The 25,407-nt window shown below is 46.2% G+C and overlaps 5 protein-coding genes across 14 annotated transcripts in view; 3 read left to right on the plus strand and 2 right to left on the minus strand.

Annotated features, from left to right (window-relative positions):
- LOC112350050 (ABC transporter E family member 2-like) overlaps nucleotides 1-7,083 on the minus strand; it is a 53,167-nt gene extending 46,084 nt beyond the window's left edge. Inside the window, exon 1 of the mRNA XM_024685515.1 lies at nucleotides 7,055-7,083. Coding sequence (XP_024541283.1) covers nucleotides 7,055-7,083 — 29 coding nt within the window. The remainder of the gene's footprint in view (nucleotides 1-7,054) is intronic.
- Nucleotides 7,084-14,357: 7,274 nt separating this feature from the next.
- On the plus strand, nucleotides 14,358-17,693 carry LOC112350088 (uncharacterized protein DDB_G0271670-like). 8 transcript variants are annotated; one of them, XM_024685706.1, is made up of 9 exons: nucleotides 14,358-14,460; nucleotides 14,516-16,129; nucleotides 16,176-16,232; nucleotides 16,288-16,750; nucleotides 16,808-16,882; nucleotides 16,939-17,221; nucleotides 17,273-17,398; nucleotides 17,447-17,568; nucleotides 17,613-17,693. In XM_024685706.1, the coding sequence occupies exons 2-5, from the start codon at nucleotides 14,926-14,928 to the stop codon at nucleotides 16,854-16,856; spliced, it is 1,773 nt and encodes a 590-aa protein (XP_024541474.1). In that variant the 5' UTR covers nucleotides 14,358-14,460; nucleotides 14,516-14,925; the 3' UTR covers nucleotides 16,857-16,882; nucleotides 16,939-17,221; nucleotides 17,273-17,398; nucleotides 17,447-17,568; nucleotides 17,613-17,693. The 8 variants fall into 8 exon arrangements, with proteins under 8 accessions (XP_024541474.1, XP_024541472.1, XP_024541475.1 ...); XM_024685704.1 differs by having other exon boundaries at nucleotides 17,447-17,693; XM_024685707.1 differs by having other exon boundaries at nucleotides 17,452-17,693.
- On the minus strand, nucleotides 17,639-20,193 carry LOC112350089 (ABC transporter E family member 2-like). 3 transcript variants are annotated; one of them, XM_024685714.1, is made up of 12 exons: nucleotides 20,186-20,193; nucleotides 19,918-20,012; nucleotides 19,781-19,866; nucleotides 19,632-19,729; nucleotides 19,505-19,580; nucleotides 19,322-19,411; nucleotides 18,962-19,266; nucleotides 18,710-18,905; nucleotides 18,469-18,654; nucleotides 18,145-18,414; nucleotides 17,840-18,085; nucleotides 17,639-17,767 (listed from the first exon to the last, which is right to left on the minus strand). In XM_024685714.1, exons 1-12 carry the CDS (start codon nucleotides 20,191-20,193, stop codon nucleotides 17,648-17,650), a joined length of 1,776 nt encoding a protein of 591 aa, XP_024541482.1. In that variant the 3' UTR covers nucleotides 17,639-17,647. The 3 variants fall into 3 exon arrangements, with proteins under 3 accessions (XP_024541482.1, XP_024541481.1, XP_024541480.1); XM_024685713.1 differs by having other exon boundaries at nucleotides 19,463-19,580; XM_024685712.1 differs by having other exon boundaries at nucleotides 19,463-19,580; nucleotides 19,632-19,866.
- Nucleotides 20,194-21,903: 1,710 nt separating this feature from the next.
- LOC112350051 (transcription factor TCP20-like) lies at nucleotides 21,904-23,067 on the plus strand. The gene has a single exon (XM_024685516.1). The coding sequence runs from the start codon at nucleotides 21,904-21,906 to the stop codon at nucleotides 23,065-23,067; it is 1,164 nt and encodes a 387-aa protein (XP_024541284.1).
- A 2,113-nt stretch (nucleotides 23,068-25,180) lies between these two features.
- Nucleotides 25,181-25,407, plus strand: part of LOC9656563 (cyclin-dependent kinase F-3) — a 2,412-nt gene continuing 2,185 nt past the window's right edge. Inside the window, exon 1 of the mRNA XM_024685517.1 lies at nucleotides 25,181-25,225. Within this exon, the coding sequence (XP_024541285.1) occupies nucleotides 25,181-25,225 (45 nt within the window). The remainder of the gene's footprint in view (nucleotides 25,226-25,407) is intronic.

A 25,407-nucleotide genomic window follows, 5' to 3' on the forward strand; every position in this document is an offset into this window, starting at 1 on the left:
CGGCCAGATGATTTTCCCAAGATGGTTCTGGAAGAACAAGCCATCCAGCCTGAGCAGCCTATGGAAGAAATGCAGGAGGGGGATGAGGAGCCAGAGAAAGATAATGAGCAGGAAGAGCAGAAGGACGAAGAGGAGGACAAAGAAGAGGAGGATGAAGAAGAGGAGGACGAAGAGGACTTGGATGGTCCTCACAATGGTGACGATCACAATAATGACGACGACGATGATGACGACGATGGCCAGCCTGAGGTGGCCAAAGAGCAGCGGAGGAAGGTCATACAAGACAAACCATCAAGTAAATAATAGTACATCCATTCCTAACCTTTTACCATTTCTAACATTGTCCATGTAGGTCGTAGAGCAAATGGTAAGTAGAGATTATTCAGTTGAATTAAGATACAAACTCTAGCCTTTAGTGTCGAGGAAGGATAGTGCCAAGCAAGGGTCGAAACGTATGTCCAATCCTTCAGAATCAGCAGTGTGCCCAAGTGATATCGGTCTTAGTTCCTCAATAGCAGTTGATGGTAAATACAATATAGTCGATTCAATGTGCTAATGAGTTTGTTTTTAGTAGCACGGGAGGATACCATCTCAATCGAAGGGAGATATTTGGACATGCATATGGATCCGCCAGTGGACTCTACTTGCCTGCAAGAGTCATCAGAGCTGGTGGAGGCTACTATCCATATCAGCGCCAAGCAAGCTGACCACGCTCCACTTGATGCTGCCCATACCACTGAGTCAATCTTGTCCACGTATCCAACTGACGGTGACCAGGCGCCATTGGACCCGCATGAGGCCGCCCCAGCCGTTGAGCCGGTCGTATCCTCATTTCCAATGGACTCAATATGTGCCCAATCGTCTGACTACGCGCTGTTGGAACCTCCCTACACCGCCCCTGCTGCCTGTTCGGTCATGTCCACTTTGCCAACGGAGGCACCAGCTGAAATGGCGTGTGATCACACGCCATCGGAACCACCCCATGCCACTGTTGAGCCAGTTGTACCAGAGTCTACAGCTGAAATGGCATGTGCCCACACGCCATCGGATGCAATTGACCCCACATTGCAGAGGAGAGTATTTCTGCCCTTCACATTTCCTCGACCAAAACCCTCTCAACGACCATCGGGAGCACCATTCGCTAATATTGTAGATGGTAAAATTGACTTGTACCATTTTTTATGCTGACGCATTTCATTTCAGAGTCATGGCGAAGGTACTGTATCATTTTTTATCTGAACGGTGTCCTTTTCTCCCATGAGCGTGGCTCGTCCTCGAATGTCATTGCACCCTCCAAAGCCTGCGGTCGCAAGTTGGTCAAAAAAGACAGATTCACATTAATCACACGGGAGAAACTGCGGGATCTAATAATGACCATGCGACACTTAAAACAGAGGGCCGGGTTCAATTTGCAATTGGGAGTTTGGACATCCATGATGCGCCACAATGCATTAACGTTGCTACAGATGATGCACGATCAGACGCGAGTAATATTACCATTTGACTTTCTCCTAACGCAGGAGGATTGCTTGACTATGGTCCATGTGAGGGGTAGCAAGCCCATCTTCATCAAGCCAGAGGCTGTAGTGATGAACCAGACTGCTAGCTCAAGTGAAATCCTCATCATCAATGACTCGCCGATTAAAACTGCAGCGAACACGCACACATATGCAGTGCACCCCATCTCTTGCAGTATGGAAACTAGGGAGAAGAAACCATATGTTCTGGGGGACCTTGCAAAACGGCTTGGAGCGATGGTGATAGAGAACCGGCCAGTCCAGGAGGTGGCTGCAGAAATCAACCAAATGGCAGATGGAACGGTATATCAGAAGCCATTTGATCGGACAGACACCAGTCATCATTTATAGCATGTATATTGTCTAGCCAAGCACTATCCACATCTCCATAATCTGCTCAACCAGATGGGTTCTTCGACCACTGAACATGAGCGTGGACGTATTAGAGAAGAGATGGCATTACTATTGGGTTTAAATCCTGATAGTGTGGAGAGTGATGAAATTCCAAGATTATTGTATAGGCGTTGGAGGCAAAAAATAACAGTCTGAGATGGCATGTATTTATTTTAAAATGTAACTTATTATGGCATGGGGTTCCATGCCATTGTATTAATATTAAAAGACAATTCTTTGAGAGGATTTGCATTATACTAGAAGTGTTACAGCATGTTATTGGAAGTCTACGAAGTTGTTTTATTAATAAGGGGAAAGTAAAGATTGAATGGGGACTTGGGCTCCACCTAGACTCGGAGCAACTGAGCCAATATTAAAAGGATGGAAAGAAATTGGACGATGATGACAAGGAGAAGAGAGAGGTGAAGCAGTGGCAGGGGGAGGAGAAGTGATTGAGTAGACATTTCCTTGTTTAAAATAAAATGGCATGTGCCTCAATGCAGTTGAATTTTGTTATATTTATATACTATATAAAGGTTTGGAAACCTTATTTTACAAGTGGGATAATGACAATTCCCACTTTAACGAAATAGAGCTTATTAGGGATAATTGATTATCCTTGTCAAAGGTTTTGCTTGATTATCATTAATCTAGATTGATTTGCTATTTTTCGGGATAGTGGATTCCTTCTTAGACGATGATTCTGCATATATCTTTTTGATGCGATGATTGATGATCTTTCATGATAGTTGTTCTCCTTGATAGTTTATGGCTTTTTGCATTACCACATGTTCTTTGTGGTTTGCTCTGGATTGGTCTCTTGGGTTTAAGATATCGATAGAATGTTGCTAACACTTGCTTAAGCAACTCTAGTTCCTTGGTATTAATGACCGGGATCTATTCAAATTGGCTAGTGCAATAGTTGACATGACTGAGTGTTTGTTGGTCTTACCACATTCATTCTGTTCTATTGATTTTTGCTCAAGTTAATTTTGGTAGGTTGGGATGTTATTTCCTTCAGGTTATACATGGTTGGGATGTTATTTCCTTCGGGTTATACATTCGCGAGCATTGTGCTTGTCAGTCAATGATAGGATGTTGCTAACACTTGCTTAAGCAACTCTAGTTCCTTGGTATTATTGACCGGGATCTATTCAAATTGGCTAGTGCAATAGTTGGCATGACTGAGTGTTTGTTGGTCTTACCGCATTCATTCTGTTCTGTTGATTTTTGCTCAAGTTAAGACTACATTCATTCTGTTCTGTTGATTTTTGCTCAAGTTAGTTTTGGTAGGTTGGGATGTTATTTCCTTCAGGTTATACATTCGCGAGCATTGTGCTTGTCAATCAATGATATTTGTGTTCTTTGAGTTGTGTTTTGTGAGTTGTTTGGCATGCTATCTGCCATTTTCGGTAGTTAAGTTTCTGTAAGCTCTTGAGTTTGGTTTTCTCGGGAGGTCACCTAACCCAGTACTATTCAAACCCAAGGACGCTTAACCCCAAATATTCCAAGACCCTTAACCAATTGGAAAAGGGGGTGCACTTTTATTCATGGGTCCTTTCCCTCTATATTTGAACCCCATGGATCGTTTCTCAAGTCATTCCCTTTGGTTGCTTATAATCCACCACGCTTCCCTGCAAGTTCAGGCCCTCATGAACGGAAGCTAAGAGCCGTAGCTCTCCCGAGAGCCCCGCTCTCTTGACACCCACCACGCTTCCCTGCAAGTTCATGCCCTTATGAACGAAAACTGAGAGCCGTAGCTCTCCCGAGAGCCCCACTCTCTTGACACCCTACCCCTCGGGTCGAGCCTAGCGGGAGCAAACCGGACTAGCCAGATGTCAATCAATATGTGGTGTGATTCCCCTAGCCAACCAATAAAGTTGGACCTGAGACCCTTCTGATACCAAATGTAAGCTCCTGAGTTTGGTCTTCCCGGGAGGTCACCTAGCCCAATACTATTCAAACCCAAGGACGTTTAACCCCAAGTATCCTAAGACCCTTAACCAATTGGAAAAAGGGGTGCACTCTTATTCATAGGCCCTTTCCCTCTATATTTGAACCCCATGGATCGTCTCTCGAGTCGTTCCCTTTGGTTGCTTACAGTTTCATCATTGAGTTTACTTGATGATCTACTTGCTATTGAATTTTTTTAGATGGTGAATCCTATGTTTTCCAAAGATAGTGATCTTGGTGGTTCCTATCCTATAATGCTAGTTTATCAGATGATAACTTACTTAAAATACTTTTGTGTTCTACTCTACGGTATATTCATTGATAATTAAGTCTCTATGATATCATTGTCTATGACTTTGATATTGTCCATATATTGATCTTTTAGTTTGGGCCAGTATAGGCAGACTGGCTTTGGCACTTTGTATGCATGTTGAAATCTTTAGTCATAGGGTAGCTACTGTCGACTGATCACATAACCTGCCTCTCTATTGATGTTCCTTATTCCGTTCAAAGGGCGTGACCGTGTAAACAACTCTAACTGCCTGTTTACAGTAGTCTATCTAAACCTTACCGACGGGTTTGGTTTCTTTGCTCAAGAGGGTTGGGGCCTCTGGCTTCTCTCTCTATGTCCTTGCAGGTAGGGGCATATCACACTTTTGTAAGCTGGGTGACTCTCAGAGTAGCAAGGGTGGCTAACTCCGTTGGTCATTTCCTTGTCGGCGATGGCCGGAAGGTGTCTGAGCTGGTAGCGCATCCGCATTAGACAAAGAGGTTGCCTTGTAACTCATTTAAGTCGGTGCATTTTTCACATAGTGTGAATATCATGAACTTTTTCTTGAGTTGTTTCCTTAGTGGTATTATAGACTCAAGTATGCATCGACAAGGACGTCGATCTTCCTTAGGAGGGGAGAGTGTCGTGAATGTGACTTTGGGTATCGAAAGTTACCTGTCGGCCAGTCCTTATAGACACTCTTACCTTACTGCCACGATGGCAAGAGGTCGGTATTGCTGGACCCGTTATCAGTCTCCGCCTAAGCTAGTTGAGAAACTGGTCATCACATGTGCACTTAGACCGAAAGGGCACTAAGGAAGGAGATCCTAAGTTATCATTTAGTCAAGCAGACTTGACACAATGATAAGAAACTCATGATGTCGGCTTACACTTGCTAGTGTTGGGAACCCTTGCGATATTGAGTTTGGTCCCTCAATATCGCTAGATGATAGCTTACTGTGTCTGTCAAACACCCTCACTATCATGCCCTTTGTGTTAGTCTCATTCCGGTCTTAAATACTATTTATGGAAAGTGTCTAGATTTGCTCATTTGGCATTCTACGGAATGTAGAGATTGGCCTGAACACAATGGTGTTCGTCCCGTGTCCAAATTCGCATTCTAACACCATTCCATATTTAGTAAGTTTCGAGCTTGTCCCAAAGACTAACTCCTGATACTAAGGGAGGCTTGGGGTGAAAGCCCAAAGCGTGTGTTCCTCAAGGGGGGGGGCTGTGGGGGGTTCCAAATGTATAGTAGGGATAGTGGGTAGGTCGGGCATGGCCGACCAACCTGAGGCATAGTTTAACTCCCGCTTGCGTGCCTGTCCTTGTTCTGCATCTGGCTTAGGCCTAAACCCAAGCTCCACACCATGCTAGCTGGTGGAGTACCCATATCCTCACGTTAGGCCACCGGTATGCTAAAATAGTGCCAAACTCCGTTTGGCTCCGTTTTGCGTGCTGGTCCTGGCATTGGGATGCTAGTTACTCTAGGATTGTTCCAAGTCGCTCCGGGGTCCTATCCCTTCGCTCCTTGGGCTGAATGCTCGGGAGTTGCTCCATGGTTGGGTTCCATCACTCCTTGGTTCCACGCTTGGGAGTTTGGCACCGTTCCTTCGTTCAGTGGCCCAAGGCCCTGAACCTTGGGTTCTGCACCATTGTCCTTTGGACACGTGGCATATGACATGTGGCATGTGTCACGTGGCATAAAGAGGGTTTAGGTTCCACTTTGTAGTGTTATCCTATGGTAAACCACCATAGGATAAAGGGTAAAATCCACATGCGCTACATGCATGAAACCATGTTACATTGGTTGGATGACTTGCTAAGCGAGAGTGGCAAGTTAGGGGAACAAATCCCCTAGTTGAAGGTGCTAACTTCAAAAGGGGTGGCCTATGGGGCTAAGCATGGAGGGGTCTATGCATGATCATAGACTTGTCAAGTGAGAAGACTTGACAATTTGGAAGGACTAAGTTCCTAAGTTATGATCCGTAGCGCACTTTGGGTATAAATTGGTGCACCGGCGTGGGGAGTCACGCCAAGCATCCTAAGTGATGCTATCTGTAGATGCATATACGGAGGTTGGGTTCGAGTCCCAACCCTCTAGTGCTTGGGTTCGAGTCCCAAATCACTAGGGCGTCGTGATGGTTTGGAATATGAGGACACTCATATTTCGGTGGTCATGGACTCTTAATGAGGAGATTGGTTTGAGCACACCGCCAAGTGGGGGATGCCCCGGAGTCGTGATGCACAATTATATTGCTTAGAGTGAGAGTTTGGCATATCTAACTTTGGTGCAAAGGGCACCAAAGACGTGGTGAATGAGATGGGGACACCCAGTCTCAGTTGCTATGGATCTTTGGTCGGAAGGGCTGGCTTGGGTGCACTGCCAAGTGTGGGGGATGCCCCCGGGGTCATAGTCAACAATTTAAAAGGGTCTGGAAGACCTAGTCCCTATTGGCAAACCTATTAAGGGGTCAAGATGAGATCACTAGGTGATCTTGTGGCTAAACAAGGACAAGGTATTTGTTTGGGTTAAAGAATATGATTCTTAGTTCAAAATGTTGATTTAAACTATTGATAATAGTGTGGCTTGGTCAAGGTGACTAAGTGGGAAGGACACCTAAAGGGAAATCAGTTGTGCCAATACGATGGTATAGTAAGTCCAAGAAAGTAGTTTCTATGAGAGACTTATGGGAAGGTCGCAAAGTTGGGTCGTGGATGGAGCCCGTAGCAAAATATGCTACTACGAGTGAACACCCTCTAGACTTAGCAAAGTAGAGCCTTTGCCATGGAACCAAAAGGACCACGAGCTTGGGCGGGAGGACAGTTTGAATGGTCACAATACCTACGATGGTATAATATTCTCTCAGAAATATGGTGTAAGATCGCACTGCGAGGATGGAAAATGGAGGTTGAGTACCTATAGTCTACTGGGGCTGCTAGAGCCATCATCCCCCCGCGCAGCCCGTCGAATGCCACCCCTTTTCTGCACACTGGCTTGCCGCAGGGGGGGTGCGGAGGAAGGCCTCTCCCTGGGCAATGGCTGCTGCTGCTACTGCTGCTGGACAATCGGCTGGGTGGTCGGAGGAAACGACTGTGTTGGGCATTGCACGAAAGAAAACGGATTCACCCCACTTGTCAAATGCCCTGTCCGTGCTGCTCGTCCCATGTTTCCTCGCAGGGGTCAGTGCGCACGACTTTCTATGGGGAGGCACCACAAGCAGCAGCGCTCGGACCAACTGGCGGGGAAGGACAACAACAACATGCCACCTTCTTCTTCTTCTTCTTCTTTGGGAATCCAAGTGAATCAATGCATAATGTAGGATTGGTTTGGGATGGAAAATTGCCATCTAATGCATTTGAAGCTGAGTATATCACTCTAACCATAGTATGCAAGGAACTTGTGTGGCTGAGATAGCTATTGAAGGACTTTGGGGCTGAGCAACTAGGTTGATATTCAAAGCAACATCACCATGATTTGCAATCCTGTTTTCCATGGGCACAACAAGCACATCCTTGTGCAATTTCACTATGTGAGGGAGCAGGTTGAAGCTAACATCATATGTGTTGACTACTTGTCGACTGGGAAGATGCTTGCAGATGTGCTGACAAAGCCTTTGGGACAGTCACAAGCTTGTCACCTTTCAGATGCAGCTTGGGATCCATTGAGTTTCCATCTTATGGGGGAGTGTTCAGATATAAGCTGGAACTCAAGTAACACTACACTAGGGTTTTTTCCTTTTGCACCTTTGAGTTTTCTCTAACAAAGATCAAGACATGAAAACCAAGTTAAGAATGGCAGAGAAAAAGGAACAAAAAATCACTAGTATGCTTTATTTCGTTAAAGTGGGACTTTTCATTATCCCACTTATGGTGTGTGGCCACATGCCATTTTTATAACAACAATAAAAAATTGAAGTTTTAACTTTATAATTTATAAATTAAAAATTTTTCATATGATTTTGTGTTATAATATTGTGAAATATAAAAAAATAAATTAAAAAACTGATAGAAATATTAATAAATATTAATTAAGTACTAGGAAATGGCATGTGGACACATGCTAATTAATGTCCCACTTTACTGAATAAATCCCACTTTAACGAAATAAAGCATTAGTATGTGAGGAGAGAGAGAGAGAGAGAGAGAGAGAGAGAGAGAGAGAGCAAGAAAGTTTTGTGATATACCTTTGCATTGCGTCTCTCTTCCTGAGAGCTACACTCTGTCGTATACACCACCATAAAATCTGAGGAAAAATGGGCTCTATAGTCAGATTGGAATGAGCCGCAACAGCTCAAGAATTTTGACAGATTGGGGCTTTGCTCCAGCCAGTGCACCTAAACCCCACAATTTTTATGGCATCCAGCAGCTCAATGATGACTCAGCTATACGATCACGGCGATGTTTCTTCCCTTCAAGTAGAAAAACCATTGGTAGGATTTTGTAAAAGAAACTACCAAAGAAAGGCGTTTGACTTACAAATTCATTCGTACATCGATTAATTGCCTTCCACACACACTTTTTAAAGGCAAAAAGCCTGTTTTTCCTCTCTTTTTTTCATTCACCTTAAACCAGGTTTGTTATGTTCACTTTCATCTCTATGCTTACACGAGTTGTTCTGTTCCCCTTGAAATCGAAAACCACTTCAAAAATATTAAACTATAGGGGGTTTTCACACCCACCATTAACTTTGTAAATTTAATGGTAATTCGTTCACACCATTACATTATTATATTAAATTTGTAAACTTTAATTTAACTATTAAATTTAATGGTAACTTGTTCACACCAGAAATTAACATTAAAATAAGCTAATGTTTCCATTAGCATTTCTTACGCATTTTTTCACTAAAATCCTAATGCTACACTTTTGTAGCATTAGGATTAAAATATTCACGAATATTCTATAGGGCTTTCACTTGCTTTTGTTTTGGCGTGGCTTGCAGTGCATGGTGTTGTTAGCTACGAGTAGTGGCAATGCCCATGGAGCGGCGAGGCGTGGTGTTGGCAAGCATACCACGGCGGAAACAAGGTAAGAGATCAATCCTAGGCATTTCTAGCACATTTTAGAGCATTTTACTTCTAGCCAAGCATGCTATGGATGACTGGAGCAGGTTTTCACGGTGTTGGTGTTGGAGGTCTTGGCCTAGGTTCTCACGGTGTTGGTGCTGGAAGTCTTGGCTTAGGTGTTGGTGGAACTCTTGGCCCAGATTCTCATTGTGTTGCTGCTGGAAGTTTTAGACCAAGTGCTGGTGGAAGTCTTGGTGCAGATTCTCATGGTGTTGCTGTTGGAGATCCTGGACTAGGTGCTGGTGGAACTCTTCTTCCTAGAGCAGGTGCAAGCTCTCATTGTCTTGCTGTTGGTGGAAGTGGAAGCAGTGGTAGTGGATCAAGTGTAGGAACTCTTGTTCCTAGTTTTGGAGCTACTGCAAGTTCTCATGGTGTTGCTACTAGTGTTCCTGGTGGAGGTATCATGAGTTTTGGTGGTCCAAGTGTTCGTGATCGACAATCCAATTGGACTCACGATGAAGTGATGGTGCTGATTCGGGAGAAGAGGATTGAGCTCGAACAATACAAAGGCACATCTGATAGAGAGCGTATGGTTTGTTTGAAAGAGAAGTGGGAGAGGATCTCGGCACGGCTTCAAGTTGAAGGCTATGACAGGGATCCTGAGAAGTGTAGGATAAAATGAACGAACTTGATGACTGTCTACAAAGCTGTCAAGCTCTATGATCATTCCACTGGCTGTGGCAATTACTTTGCGCTGACGACCAAGGAGCGAAGTGCTGCGAAGCTTAGAATTATTGAAAAAGAGGCTTTTGATGAGATTGACGAGTTTCTCTCTGCAAAGCCAAATATCACTCCAGCAAAGCTTCGTAACAATATCAGTCGTCCTCCTACAAGATCTGGTGGTTCTGGCAATGGTTCTCGTAGCAGCAACTTTGGCACAGGTATTGAAAACGAAGACAGAGGCACAGCAGAAGAAGTCCATAGTCCACTGCTGCAGCAGGAAAACTTAGGCAACAAAGAAGCTAGATCGACTGGCCGGGCAAAGAAGAAGGCAAGAAGGAGTGATCTCCTTGCATTAGCTGATGTCCTCAAGGAAGGGAATGAGGCATTGCTCAAGATGTTCACTGTTGCTGAAGAGACGAGATTGAAGCTGCATCAAGAGCAAATGGAGCTAGAGAAAGAGTCCATTCACCTTGAGCAAGATTGATTAGCCATGGAGAAGGAGACAAACCTTGGCATAACCACAGCTTTAGTTGCAATAGCATTGACCATTCAGCAAGGTAGGATAGATGCATTCATGTTAGATTTAATTGGTATTTTCCTTTCTAACAATCCTTTTTTGGTTAATAGGTTTGCATCGTTAGTGAGTCACTGGGGAACAAAAAATAAAAACCTGAATAAAGATAGCTAGTAAGTATAGTTTATGTTCTTTTCTTTCTCAAAATGCTATTATATTTTCAGGAAATGGATCCCCTTCACCTTGTGTTGCTGGTCTTGGTTATATGCCACTGGATATCAATGCAAAAAAGGGATCAAGAGTTCCGAGTAAGGCAGCAACAAATAAAAAAGAAGAGAAGACAAACTATAGATAGCTTAGTGGAAATGGATAGATAGGAGCAGAAACGACTGATGCAACTGCGGTCTTTTCACTCTCATGTTGTGGCTGCTACATCAAGTTCTCAACAACCACAACTAGAACGGATTTGGTGGGTGAAACCGCGATCAACAGTGTGGTTTGATAGGTTTGTGGATAGATACTATGATGATAAGCGGTGGAAGGAGAACTTTGGAATGAAGAAGCAAACTTTCAACAACTTGGTTGATTGTTTGCATGACTCAATTGTGAAGCAAAACACACACTACCGCATGGCTATACCAGTTCGTGTTCGTGTTGCATGTGCCATCTACAAGTTCCGGCATGGATCCAAGCTTCTTTCATTGTCTGAGAGGTTTGGGATTGGGAAGAGTACAGCATTTGAGGTTATCAAGGAGACATGTGCAGCAATTCTTGAAGTCTTTGCAGATGTGATCAAGTTTCCTACATCATCCTCAGATTTTAAAAAAGGTTATAGATGGATTCCAAGGGATTACAAAACTACCAAATGTTGCAGGGTGCATAGATGGATCACAAATAAAAATAGAAAGACCGTGGGATGATCCTGAGGTCTACTTCAAGCACCATTGCTACAGCATCACGTTACAAGCCATTGTGGATAGTAATGGAATGGAAAATTTAGTCACTTACAGGAAGACCTTTAAAGAGATATGGATAGAGAAGAAGCTAAATGTATCTCACTTTCATGTTTTTGGTTGTGCCACCTTCAAACATATCCCTAACTAACTATGCAGAATGCAATCACAAATCATACAAACTTTGGAATTGGGCAACCAAGAAGATAATCATCAATACGAATGTGATCTTTGTCGAAGATAACTTCTCATAGTAGAGCCAAGGTGAATAACTATCCATTAGCTTTGTTAATGAAGATCTTTTAGTTCTTATATTCCCTTTTGGCTTCGAAGAGGATGCATTGATTGTTGATGAAGTGAGGATTGTTACCTTTGAGCATGATCCATTGAATGATGCTCAACTAGAGCTAACTCTAGTCCTTGAACTTGTTGGTCAGTAGCAAAATGCTTTATATCCTTGCTATTAGCAAGGAATGCCACATTTTGCACCTCTAGTTAAGGGTCCACACATAAGAAAGCCCTCTTTAAAAGTTTTGGAAAATATCACATCTTTGCTCAACCAAGATGAAGTTGAGCTTTGCATATTTATTGATGAAAATGTCCCCTCAACTTATGATAAAGCCATGGGTGGTTTAGAGTCTCACTTATGGACAAAGGCCATCAACAATCCTTTACTCAAGAATAACACATTTATAAAATGTGGTTCATTGACTATAAATGGGTCTTTAAAAAGACATATAATGCTAATGGTAGTGCTCCTCACTACAAAGCATGCTTGGTTGCAAAAGAGTTAACACAAATATGAAGTGTGGGCTATAGCAAAACTTTCTCACCAATTGTCAAAATGGCTAGCATGCAAACAATCTTTGCGGTAGCAAATGCCCAGAGGTGGAAAGTTCACCAAATGGATGTGAAAATAATTTTTTTTAGTGATCTTAATAAAGACATCTTTATGCATACACCACCTGAGTTTCATAGCCATGAGATAACATAAAAGCTCAAAAAAGCCTTCTATGGTTTCATGTGTTTAATATCAAAAGTTTGATGTGGCCTTGTGTTAAGAGGGCTTTTGTTATGCCTCAACAAACCTGAACATCTATATCAATGACAATTATGGCATCACTATAGCTTTTTCATTATATGTTGATGACCTCCTCATCATTGGGGGCAATGATAGTGTTATCTCGGCACTAAAGGCATTTTTGGCTAAACATTTTCAGATGAAAAACCTTGGGGAAGTCAAAACATTCTTGGGAATCCAAGTGAATCAATGCATAATGTAGGATCCCTCTTGGAATGGTTTGGGATGGAAAATTGCCATCTAGTGCACGAGAAGTTGAGTATATCACTCTAACCATAGTATGCAAGGAACTTGTGTGGCTGAGATAGCTATTGAAGGACTTTGGGGCTGAGCAACTAAGTCAATATTCAAAGCAACATCACCATGATTTGCAATCCTGTTTTCCATGGGCACAACAAGCACATCCTTGTGCAATTTCACTATGTGAGGGAGCAGGTTGAAGCTAACATCATGTGTGTTGACTACTTGCCGACTGGGAAGATGCTTGCAGATGTGCTGACAAAGCCTTTGGGACAGTCACAAGCTTGTCACCTTTCAGATGCAGCTTGGGATCCATTGAGTTTCCATCTTATGGGGGAGTGTTCAGATATAAGCTGGAACTCAAGTAACACTACACTAGGGTTTTTTCCTTTTGCACCTTTGAGTTTTCTCTAACAAAGATCAAGACATGAAAACCAAGTTAAGAATGGCAGAGAAAAAGGAACAAAAAATCATTAGTATGTGAGAGAGAGAGAGAGAGAGCAAGAAAAGTTTTGTGATATACCTCTACATTGCGTCTCTCTTCCTGAGAGCTACACTCTGTCGTATACACCACCATAAAATCTGAGGAAAAATGGGCTCTATAGTCAGATTGGAATGAGCCGCAACAGCTCGAGAATTTTGACAGATCGGGGCTTCACTCCAGCCAGTGCACCTAAACCCCACAATTTTTATGGCATCCAGCAGCTCAGTGACAACTCAGCCATATGATCACGGCGATGTTTCTTCCCTTCGAGTAGAAAAACAATTGGTAGGATTTCGTAAAAGAAACTACCAAAGAAAGGCGCTCGACTTACAAATTCATTCGTACATCGATTAATTGCCTTCCACACACACTTTTTAAAGGCAAAAAGCCTGTTTTTCCTCTCTTTTTTTCATTCATTTGTAGAGATCTTAAACCAGGTTTGTTCTGTTCACTTTCATCTTTATGGTTACACGAGTTGTTCTGTTCCCCCTGAAATCGAAAACCACTTCGAAAATATCAGACTAAGCTTTAAAGGCTCCCATCGCTGCCGAAGAATAAAGGTATTCAACTGAACTCAAGGTTTATAGATGAAGCACCTCTGACGCCGATACCTGAAAAGCAATTCTAGGAATGACTTATAGAAAACGGACTATAACGTATATGGTGCCGAGTCCAAAATCAGCCCCTTTGATAACATCATCGGATTTCTGTTCTCTTTCTGGATTAGTTTTTGACGAGCCTGCTGGGCTGCAATCTTTCTAGGTTCATTGTGGATTCCTGAATAATTCCCGTGGTGACATGGACAGGGGACAAGACATATCTGGTGTGAATTTGTGGTTGCCTCAGGAATTTCGACGACTACGACATGCCTCACCATGACAGATTTCTCTGGAGAGCATCAAGGCCGAGGGCTTGCTCACCGAGGACGGAGGTGGTCAGGCATCTGGCGGCTAGTTCTTCTCAAGAACCTTGGCGTATGACGAGCCTCGCCGGAACGGCAAGGTACCCCACTCACAGGATCTTTCCGGCGGTGAAGTATAGCATCTGGGTCGATGGAAAGATGGAGCTGGTCGTGGACCCAATTCTCATACTTGAGAGGTTTGGAACCTCCACCGTCTCTCTCACCCTTGTTTCTAACTCGTTCGTTCGTTCGTTTGCATAGGCGGGCATAAGTTCGCCTTCGCTCGACACAAACACCACAAGAGCATTTACGAAGAGGCGGAGGAAGAGATACGCGAGGCCGCTGATAGACAAACACATGGAGATCTACAAGCGCGAAGGCATGCAACCATGGAGCAAAGCCAAGCTCCCAGTTCTTAGCGGTAAGTCAGCTCCAATTCTTCCAACGTTCCTCGGAGCAAAGTTCGATATTTCCAGATGTTCCAGAGGGAGCAGTGATCATCCGCGAGCACACTCCACTCACGAACTTGTCTGCTGCCTGTGGTTCAACGAGGTGAATCGATTCACGCCGCGCGACCAGCTGAGCTTCGGCTACGTTGTCCACCGATTGAACGGCTCCTTCCCCTTGTTCATGTTCCCAAACTGCGAGTACAACGCGCTCTTCGTCCTCCACAAGCACACGCGCGAGCACTCGTCCAAGGTGGAATGGGTGAAGACGCTGGACGAGCTCAAGGACGAGAGCATCGCGTTCGAGACGAGGGCCGGGCTGGGCTTGCTCGGGGATCGTTGACCGCCCGTTGGCCGACCGTTAATCGCAGCCGGAATCCAACGGCTGCGATAACCATATAAAAACGTCTAGGGGGGGATTTCTAGGGTTCTAACACAAAATGGAAGAGGAGGTCGATGACGCTATGTACGAGCGTAACAGGAGAGAGAGAGTGATGAGAGATCCATTCTTTCTGTCAGAGCTAGATCTCATAGTACAAGAGCCTAGATCACGCGTGCTGGATGAAGCGAGGCTAGCGCTAGAAAATGTGCCTAGGCCTAGGTATAATGCGTACGCATACGCAAACGCGGTGCATCACACGAGTTCTTCGGATGGCAGCAGCACACCAGTGCTCAATCTTTCCGTAATATCGAGTCCAAACGCTTCCGGTGAGGTTTCGAGCAGCTCTGGGGCCAGCGAGATCGAGGATTCAACCGATTCAGAAGATTCTAGTGAAGACTCTAGCAATTCCGGTACTGTACTATCGACTCAGGGCAGCGATCCGGGCTCATCCAGTGCCACGCCTTGGATTTCAGGGTATCCGCCGATGGTCGCGAGCTCAAGCGGCGAAAATCCGGACTCCTCCAGCGTAATCTCAGGTCTACTCTCTCGCAGGGAGGAGCCGATGGCGATATCGATTCCAAGGTCTTCCCGGGAGGGTCCTAGCAGCTCCGGCGCCGTAGGTCTAGGCTCGTCATCGAGCGCCAAAATATCGTCTCCAGGCGATCCGAGCTCGTCCAGTGCCACGGCAAGCGCTGTTCTTCCAGGTCCGCGCTCATCGAGCACCGCCTCGATTCCAGAGGATCCGAGCTCATCCAGCGCCGTAATATCGTCTCCAGGGAAGGACCCGAGCTCGTCCGCCGCAGCAAGCTTTCATCTTCCAGGTCCGAGCTCATCGAGCGGGGCAGCCTCGATTCCAGAGGATCCGAGCTCATCCAGCGCCATAATATCGTCTCTAGGCATGGATCCGAGCTCGTCCGTTGCCACAGCACCAGGTCCGAGCTCATCGAGCGCCGCAACCGCGATTCCGAAGGATCCAGGCTCATCCAGCGCGTCTCCAGGCAAGGATCCGAGCTCGTCCATTGCCGCAAGCTATGGTCTTCCGGGTCCGAGCTCATCGAACGCCGCAGCCTCGTTTCCAAAGGATCCAAGCCCATCCAACGCTATAATATCGTCTCCAGGCAAGGATCCGAGCTCGTCCATTGCCGCAGCAATTCCTGGTCCAAGTTCATCCAGCGGCAATCTTCCAGGGAGCGCCTCGACTCCAAGCTCATCCAACGCCATAATAAATCTTCCAGGTCTGAGCGCCGCAACCTCGCCTCCAGGTAAGGATCCGAGCTCGTTCCAAGCTCTAATCATGACATCTTCCAGGTCTGAGCTTATCCAGGGCCGCAACCTCCGATCCAAGTTCATCTAGCTCCTCTCCAGGTAACGAACCGAGCCCGTCCAGTTCCACAGCAAGCTCTAATCGTGAGCTTTCCAGGTCCGAGCTCCTCTCCCACAGCAAGCTTTGGTCTTCCCTCATGGAGCGCTACGTCGACTCCAAAGGCGAGTTCATCATCAAGCGGCTGGGATATCGAGCGGAGCTCCTCCAGCGCGATTCCAAGCTCCTCCGGCACGGCTACTCCAAGTAGCATCATCCCGGGTGGATTCGGCCATGGTCCGTCACGCCCTGGCCCGATCGCGAACGGCGGCAAAGGCAAGTGGATACTGATCGCCAGCAAATCATCCACCGGCGTTTCCAGGATCACCACCCGCGTCGCCACCACCCCATCAGTGCCAGAAGTGCTGTACGTGCTCGAGCGGCTGTACCATCCTCTAGACATCTTTCGTTCTTTCTGTTTTCCCGGTATGTTCTTCGTCCTCGTTCCCTCGATTGGTCGTTCGCAAGCCCTACCATCAATTGATTGCTGCCCATGGCACGGCTATACGCGACGACCAGCCCGGTAAGCGTGAATTGAAGCATTCCTGATTGTTTTTTGACGCGTTTTTTCGTTCTTCAGTTTCAGCGACCTTTTTCCTCTTTACCATGGTATTCGTTTGCTATGGTAGCTGGACGGCTTATTTTTCAGCTCCAGGTAAGCTCGGAATGTTTGAATCGCCCCTAGATTTACAGTTTTTTCATTCTTTTCAGTTTTTACAGTTTTTCGTTACCAATCACTCAATCAACCTCCTACAAACAAACCAAGAGAACTACTGTTCCAGGGAGAGCTTTCTACCATCAGCTCCCAATCCCATCTCAGGATTGTTCATCCGAGGCCTACAGTCCACGTCCTGGTGCTCGCTCCTCTAGATCTTTTGTTCTCTTTCTTTCGTCGCCTTCTTCGTCCTCGCTCTCTCGTTCCGTCGATTGGTCGTTCGCAAGCTCTTCTATCGATTGATCGCTGCCCATGGCTATAAACGCGACGACCACCCCGGTAAGCTTGACTCTTTGATTGTGTTTTGACACACGTTCTTTCCTTGGACAGCTCTTTGATCTTGGCCATCATTTTCGTTTCTATTTGTGTTTTTTTCCGTTTTCGAGAGTACGTTACTAAAGAGCAGCTTTTTTCCATCTCATGGTAGCTGGGATGGACCTTCGTCTTCAGCTCCAGGTAAGCTCTTCCGATTTTAAAGCCTCCCGTCGATTTACAGTCTGTCAGATTAGTCAAGTGCTCGGGCCCTCAACGAACCTAAGGAGAGAACTATTGTTCCTGCGAAGGCAAATCGTTCACTCGACCTGCCTCATGATCGAGAGTACTGTTCCAGCGAAAGCAAATCGTTTGTAAGTAGCCATTTACAAATTCGTTTCAAACGTTTACAAGGCAGGCCAGTAGCGTGACAATCTCCTCAAACTTGACTGCTCAGTCGTCCAAGTAATAGTAAGACCCGGTAGCCTTTTGCTCACGATCTTTGATGGAGTCGAGCTTGTTGATCCGCGGCCTAAAGTTCGTGGGATCACGCCGGAAGGTGATGTCCAGGTGCTGCGCAAAGCGAAAAAGTGGAATCAAATCAGCCATGAACGCCTGGAGAAGGAGAGAGAAAACGCTACTCACCGAGAGGAACAGGTTCATCCCCGTGAGGAGACTCTGGGGCGAGTTGGCAACGCACTCCACCGACGGTTTTCCTTCGTAGACGATGACCCTGTCCGCCAAGTACGTTGCCATGATCAAGTCGTGCTCCACCACGAAGGCCGTCTTCTTGGCGTGGAGGATGAAGCGCTTGATCACCTTGCACGCCACCAGTCGCTGCTCGGAGTCCAAGTGAGCGCTGGGCTCGTCGATCAGATAGATGTCCGCGGGCTGCCAAGGCAAATGGTTAGATATGCTGCGAGGATAAGTTCAAGGAAAAGCGCTACTACCTTTCCAAGGCAAAGGCAAATAGCAACGCGCTGGCGCTCTCCACCCGATAAGTTGGCAACTTCCCGGTCCATGAGTGCCTCAATCTGGAGAGGCTTCATCACGTCCGTGTTGAATTGAGGATGAAAGCACGAGTCCCGGATCTTGGTGTGCAGCAAATGCCGGACCGTGGACTGGGAATTGGAGTTGACATGTTGTGGCTTGTATGAGACGTTGAACTCGGGAATTTCTTCGGAGTCACGAGAATCGTCGTCGGATTTTAGTAGCCCAGCCTGAGATTGGAAGAAACCTTACAGGTGAAAATGGAAATGACTTTGAAAACTTACCAGCATTCTTATGAAAGTGGTCTTTCCGGTTCCATTCTCCCCGAGCATCACAATAATCTGTGAGTCTGTGAAGTCCCCCTCCTTGATTTGAAGCTTGAAGCTTCCTTGAGTCCTTGACATGGCAGGATACTTATACCGAGTGTACGCCTGGACTTCCTCGGCGCTCTCTTGAGCGCTCTCAGCAACCTTGCATTGACATAATCCCCGTTTTAATTGAAAAATTAGTGAAAACAATTCTTACCTTGAATGTGAGGGACACATCACGGAATCGCACATTTTCCGTAGGAATATATCCAGCGAGGAATACGTTTATGCCTTCCCTCACGGAGAAAGGGAGCGTCACAACGCCATAGGCACCGGGCTTCCCGTAGAGGCAGCAAATGTAATCAGACAGATAGTCAAGAACACTCAGGTCATGCTCCACGACGATCACATAGCTGCATTGCAAACTCAAAGTAAGTTGAGGAAAACCAAAAAAGAAAGGAGTTCGTACTTGGTTGGCGTGAGAAGGGACCGAATGACTTGAGCAGCCTTGAGCCTCTGCCGAACATCCAGAAAGCTGGATGGCTCGTCAAACATGTAGACGTCCGCCTTCTGCACGGCCACCTCGGCTATAGCAAAGCGTTGGAGCTCTCCACCGGACAAATCCTCCAGATTTCGGTCCAGGACGTCGATCAAATCAAGATCACGGCAAACATCCTCCATCGCACCTCTTTCATCCTTCCGCGAAAGAGCTTCACCGACGTTGCCTTTGATCACCTTAGGAACTTTGTTCACGTCCTGCGTTTTCGTGACCACCTGAGACAGCAGGCTTCGTTAGGAAATCACTAGAACTAGAGTCCTGTCTCCATACCTTCAAATTATCTTCTACACATCGCAAGAAGTAGTTCTGGAGTTCCGATCCTCTGAAGTATGTCAAGATCTCTTGCCAGTCCGGAGGATTCTACAACGTAAAGCTGTCAGCTAGGAACTAGGCAAATAGCACAATAAATACCGCAAAGTTCCCCAAGTTGGGCTTGAGGTATCCGTGAAGAACTTTCAAGGCGGTCGTCTTTCCAATTCCATTCGTCCCAACAAGGCCCAAGACCTGGCCTGGCTTTGGAGTAGGAAGCCTGTTTAAGTGAAGTCAGCACCACCACCCACAAGGCATCCACCAAGCAAACCTGTGTAACTTGAAACTGTTCGCTCCATATCGATGTGTGGTTTCTTTGTCCAACTCCCTGGGAAGATTGATGATCTCTATCGCCCGAAATGGACATTTCTGCCACATACAAGATATGAATAGAAGAAAGAAAAAAAAGGGAAAACGCACTTTCACGCAAATACCACAACCAATGCACAGCTCCTCCGAAATGGACGAGATCTTGGATGCTGACGAGACCTCGACGCACAGCTTCCCTGAAAATTCGAATTCATTCTACCATTCGAGAGAGGAGAAGGAAAGCTTGCCTGTTTTCACCACGGGGCAGCTCTTCTTGCACTCTTGGTTGCACTTCTTGGGCTTGCAACGATCGGAGTTGACGACGGCGATCCTAGTGAGACGACTCATTGTTAAAAAGGGAAATGAAGACCTAGTTTCGTAAAACCAGCTTTATACTACTTTGGACGGCTCGATACGCGCTCCAGTAAACGGTTGCGATAGGCCCAAACCAACGACCCACCCTAAAAGGCTGTTGAGAATGCTTTAGATTATTGCATCCAGCAGCTCAGTGACGACTCAGCCATATGATCGCGGCGGCTACCCGGATGTTTCTTGTCTTCGAGTATATGGTAGGATTTCGTAAAAGAAACTACCACCTCGACTTACAAGTTCATTCGTACATCGATCAATTGCCTTCCACAGACTGCCATACGTACCTTTTAAAGGCAAAAAGTCTTGTTTTTCTTCATTCATTTGTACCGATCCAGAGATCTTAAACCAGGTTTGTTATGTTCATTTTCATCTTTATGCTTACATGAGTTGTTCCGTTCCAACAGTGATGCTATCAAAGGGGCTGATTTTGGACTCGGCACCATATACGTTGTAGTCCGTTTTTTATAAGTTATTCGTAGAATAAAATTATGTTTTTCAGGTATCGGCGTCAGAGGTGCTTCAGGCAGGTACGCAATTGGTATGTCTATAAACCTTGAGTTCCGTTGAGTACCTTTATTCTTCGGCAGCGAGCCTTTAAAGCTTAGTCTGATATTTTCGAAGTGGTTTTTGATTTCAGGGCTCTTTCTGGATTAGTTATTGACGAGCCTGCTGGGCTGCAATCTTTCTAGGTTCATTGTGGATTCATGAATAATTCCCGTGGTGACATTCATCCACGGGACTGGGGACAAGACATATCTGGTGTGAATTTGTGGTTGCCTCAGGAATTTCGACGACGACGACATGCCTCACCATGACTCCTCTCGATAGATTTCTCTGGAGAGCATCAAGGCCGAGGGCTTGCTCACCGAAAACGGAGGTGGTCAGGCATCTGGCGGCTAGTTCTTCTTGCCGTATGACGAGCCTTGCCGGAACGGCAAGGTACCCAAGCTCCTCACTCACAGGATCTTTCCGGCGGTGAAGTATAGCATCTGGGACGATGGAAAGATGGAGCTGGTCGTGGACCCGATTCTCATACTTGAGAGGTTTGGAATCTCCATCGTCTCTCTCACCTTGTTTCTAATTCTCATACTTGAGAGGTTTGGAACCTCCAGCGTCTCTCTCACCCTCGTTTCTAACTCGTTCGTTCGTTCGTTCGCATAGATATCTCTGGCGAGGCGGGCATAAGTTCGCCATCGCTCGACACAAACACCACAAGAGCATTTACGAAGAGGCCGATGCCAACAAGCGGAGGAAGAGATACGCGAGGCAGCTGATAGACAAACACATGGAGATCTACAAGCGCGAAGGCATGCAACCATGGAGCAAAGCCAAGCTCCCAGTTCTTAGTGGCCAATTCTTCTTGAGCAAAGTTCACTGTTCTCCCTCTCTCGATTTTTCCAGATGTTCCAGAGGGAGCAGTGATCATCCGCGAGCACACTCCACTCACGAACTTGTTCTGCTGCCTGTGGTTCAACGAGGTGAACCGATTCACGCCGCGCGACCAGCTGAGCTTCGGCTACGTTGTCCACTGATTGAACGGCTCCTTCCCCTTGTTCATGTTCCCGAACTGCGAGTACAACGCGCTCTTCGTCCTCCACAAGCACACACGCGAGCACTCGTCCAAGGTGGAATGGGTGAAGACGCTGGACGAGCTCAAGGACGAGAGCATCGCGTTCGAGACGACCGGGGCCGTTGACCGGCATGTTGACCAACCGTTGACCAAAAGCCCGAACTTGGATTTAGGGCTGACCTGCAATAGGGCATTTTTTTTTCTGTGGGATCCAGCTCTCTCCGACAGTCTTTCCAGCGATCGATCGAGCTTGCGATCTTCATGAGGTGACTTTGTAGATTCTCTCTGGGTGATGGGATCTAGTAGCGAGGTCTCGGAGGACATCGAGTGGCACTCCCCGGGAGGAGTGCCAGCGGCGGCTGCGCCATCGCCAGCCCCGCCGGAGGAGGCGAAATTGATCGCGCCCATCAAAGGCAAGCGGAGCTGCGGGATCAGGAAGAGGAATTCGAGCGTGAAAAATCGCAAGGCTGAAGTGGTGGAGGAGGAGCCGGAGGAGAAGAAGTTGAAGAAGGCGGCGCCAAAGCGGAGCTCGACCAGGGATCGCCACACCAAGGTGGAGGGGCGGGGGCGGAGAATCAGGATGCCGGCGGCGTGCGCCGCCAGGATCTTCCAGCTCACGCGGGAGCTGGGCAATAAGTCTGAGGGCGAGACCATCGAGTGGCTGCTCAAGCAGGCGGAACCTTCGATCATCAAGGCCACGGGCACAGGTACCATCCCGGCGCTCGCCTTCTCAGTGGCGGCGCCGCTGGCCCTCCGCCAGGCCGCCGCCAATTACGTCTCGCCGATCGCCGTCGCCACCCGCTCCAGCCTGCCGCTGGATTTCGCGGCGCCGCGAGTGGACAACGCTAACGCCACCACCACCACCACCACCACCACCACCACTATCACCACCGAGGGTGGCGGCGGTGGTGGCGGTGGCGGCGATGAGAACTCCAACGAGAGCCATCGAAGGTACGAGTTCCAAGAGAATGGGGACAGTGGATCCATCGGAGACGATCATGGAGAGGGGAACGCCAAGAACTTGCTCACTAGCTTGAAAGATGATCCACGATCTCTCCAATCCAAGCAACAGCAAGCTCTCGACGACCACCACCAGCATGACCAAGAAGAACTCGCGATCCATCACCAGCAGCAGCAAATCTCTTGGCCCGTGCCAAACCTGTGGATGCTGCCAGTTCCATCTATGGGTGATCACTCGTGGGCATACACCACTTCGACTTCGTGTCCCTCGAGCTTCTCATCGTCGGCGGCGATGATCCAGCAGCAGCTCCAGCGGATGAATGCGAGCAGCCTGATCGAGCTGGGGCCTCTGGGATCGATGCTGGCGATGCAGCATCACCCGGATCTTTGCGCCCCTGGCAGCGATAACTTCAACCTCTTTGCCGCGACGTACCACCACCATCTCCAACGCCAAACATATGATCCTCACGTTACTTCACGAGACGATAGCGGCTAGCATTGTCATGCTTAAAATCCCCTCCACTTGTAAAACATTTCAACTGTTGTCATCTTGGACGTTCAAATTTTTGGTTTAAGGAATATATAAATATTGATTTTGCAATGTGTTTAAGTTTCTTAATGGCTGCAGGTAACTTCCCACCTACCATACGAGTAGAATTTTTCTTCTCTGAAAAGCCAGCAGAATCTAAGATAAGTTTTTTCCTCGTTTTACTCTTCTCTCCAGATCATTTTTAGAAATTACATCAATATGAAAGTTTGATTTAGAAAAGTGACTTTTTAAGATTGCATAAATTTTATTTTGCACTAAAACAAGTATGCTTTTTGGCTTTAAAAACCCATGTACCTAGAATATTCAAGTATATTCTATCCTTAGACTTAATTAATATCCCGCATCAAAAAAATTAATGGGAGAATAACTATACCTTTTGTGCTCCATTTTCTACACCCTCTTAGTCAAGTTTCAAGTGGCTTTCAAAAAGTAGGGTCTTAAAAAAGGAAGGATATTGATTCATCTGTGACTGTGTTAGAGATTTCCATTCGAGGAAAAGCTTTAGGGAGCATAATGTTCTGTGCTTTTGCTCACAGAATTCAGGCAGGCAACCTTTTGCATAGATCCATAGAGACATAAATTCAAGCTTCTAAATTTTTTAGTATTCTTCCAAGTTCATTTAGCACCAACTTGTTATTTCTTGCGAAGCCACTCTATATGACTTCGTCTCCAACACCGTCTACATCAAATGGCTTATTTTCGCAGGTACTTAGCTTTCGATTGATTCTCTTTGCGTTTTTCTCGAAGTGCCTTCGTATACTTCTCCCCTTGATAAATTCTTGGTGTGGTTCTTTATCTTAGAGAATTTACACATTGTCATTGCAGGCCTGATACAAGTTCTTTCATGCAATTGGCAAATGCATGTTACCCGCTGCCAACTCGAGCACTCTACCTCACTCTCAGCAATCTTAGCTTCGGGATTAGTATGGCAAGCCAAGGGGGAAGCTCCACCAGGGAGCTCAAAATGCTCATGTTGTGTCTGGGAGCTTAACAATGGGGCAGCATCTCGAGCCTCAAGTCTGCTGGCCAAAACCATAACCATTTTCTCGTTCCTCAGAAAAAAATCGGGGGTTGCATTGCAGGGGATCACTGCCATGGTTGAGAATGACAAGGATCAGCCAGGAAATGCAAAAGCATGACATAACAGGCTGTCACACAGATGACAAACTTGGTTACTCTGTCCAAGTTTGAATGGAGTTTGATAGTATACTACGAGCCACTAATTAGTGGCTTAATTAGTAGCTTAATTAGTGGCTCCCAACATACTATCAAACTCCTCATCATTCTACCTCAGCCTCTCCAAGGCTGGCTCAGCTTGGGATTCTTTTAACTAATGCAACCTCTTCAATTTGTGAAGTTGGCCACAAGTATTGAAATTGTTCTAATTTCTTAAATGCTTCTTGATGTTTTCATCTTGTATGGTTTTTTTTATTAAAAAAAACTATTTTAAATTCCCAAAGCAAACCAATAATTTTTATAGCACAATAAATTACTTAATGGTCCAGAAATTCGTTTAAAGGTGTTTTAGTAGTTATGGTGTTATTGATTTTCTTTGAGATCTGGCCAAAAAAATTGCTTTAAAAGTGACTTTTGGTATGTGAGTGGTGTATTGGGATTAGATCCCTCCTTGTGAGTGTTTGAGGTGCATTGGTGGGTTTTGCAGTTAAGACATTATAACTTATGTGACGCTAAATATTCATTAAGCTATGTAGGGAATTAACATAAATTTCTTTTTGAAATTATTATCCACCAGAAATTAGCCTTGAGATAGCTTTTTTACTATTGAAAAACACATTAACTTAGAAATGGACCAGCCTCGCCTAGGGACAAACCGTGGCTGAGCTCTAAATTTCGTTGGTGTAAAACCAACAGCTGCGATATGTTACCTTTGGACGGCTCGAGACGCGTTCAAGTAAACGGCTGCGATAGGCCATGCAACCAACGGCTGCGATAATTGCACCCCGTTGTCTCTTCCAAGTTAGGTCACCCTAATTCCCAGAGGGATTGATTGGAGGGAGCGGTGCGGAGCGAGCGAAGATCTTGTCGTCGCCTGTTGGGAATGATCCATGCCCGGGTAGGCGCCGCTGGCCAGTGTGATGAGATCGTATGGACGAGGCAAAGGAATCGCAGCGGTCACTGAGCCGCTGGATTGATGACGGGATTTGTCCATGGAAATTGTGGGGTTTAGGTGCAATGGCTGGAACGATGCCCCGATCTGTCAAAATTCTCGACGATTGCTGTGCTGCTGCGGCTCATTCCTTAGACAATCCGATTATGGAGCCCATT

The sequence above is a fragment of the Selaginella moellendorffii genome, unplaced genomic scaffold (assembly GCF_000143415.4).
Source record: "Selaginella moellendorffii unplaced genomic scaffold, v1.0 SELMOscaffold_45, whole genome shotgun sequence".
In the NCBI taxonomy this organism is placed as follows: Eukaryota; Viridiplantae; Streptophyta; class Lycopodiopsida; order Selaginellales; family Selaginellaceae; genus Selaginella; species Selaginella moellendorffii.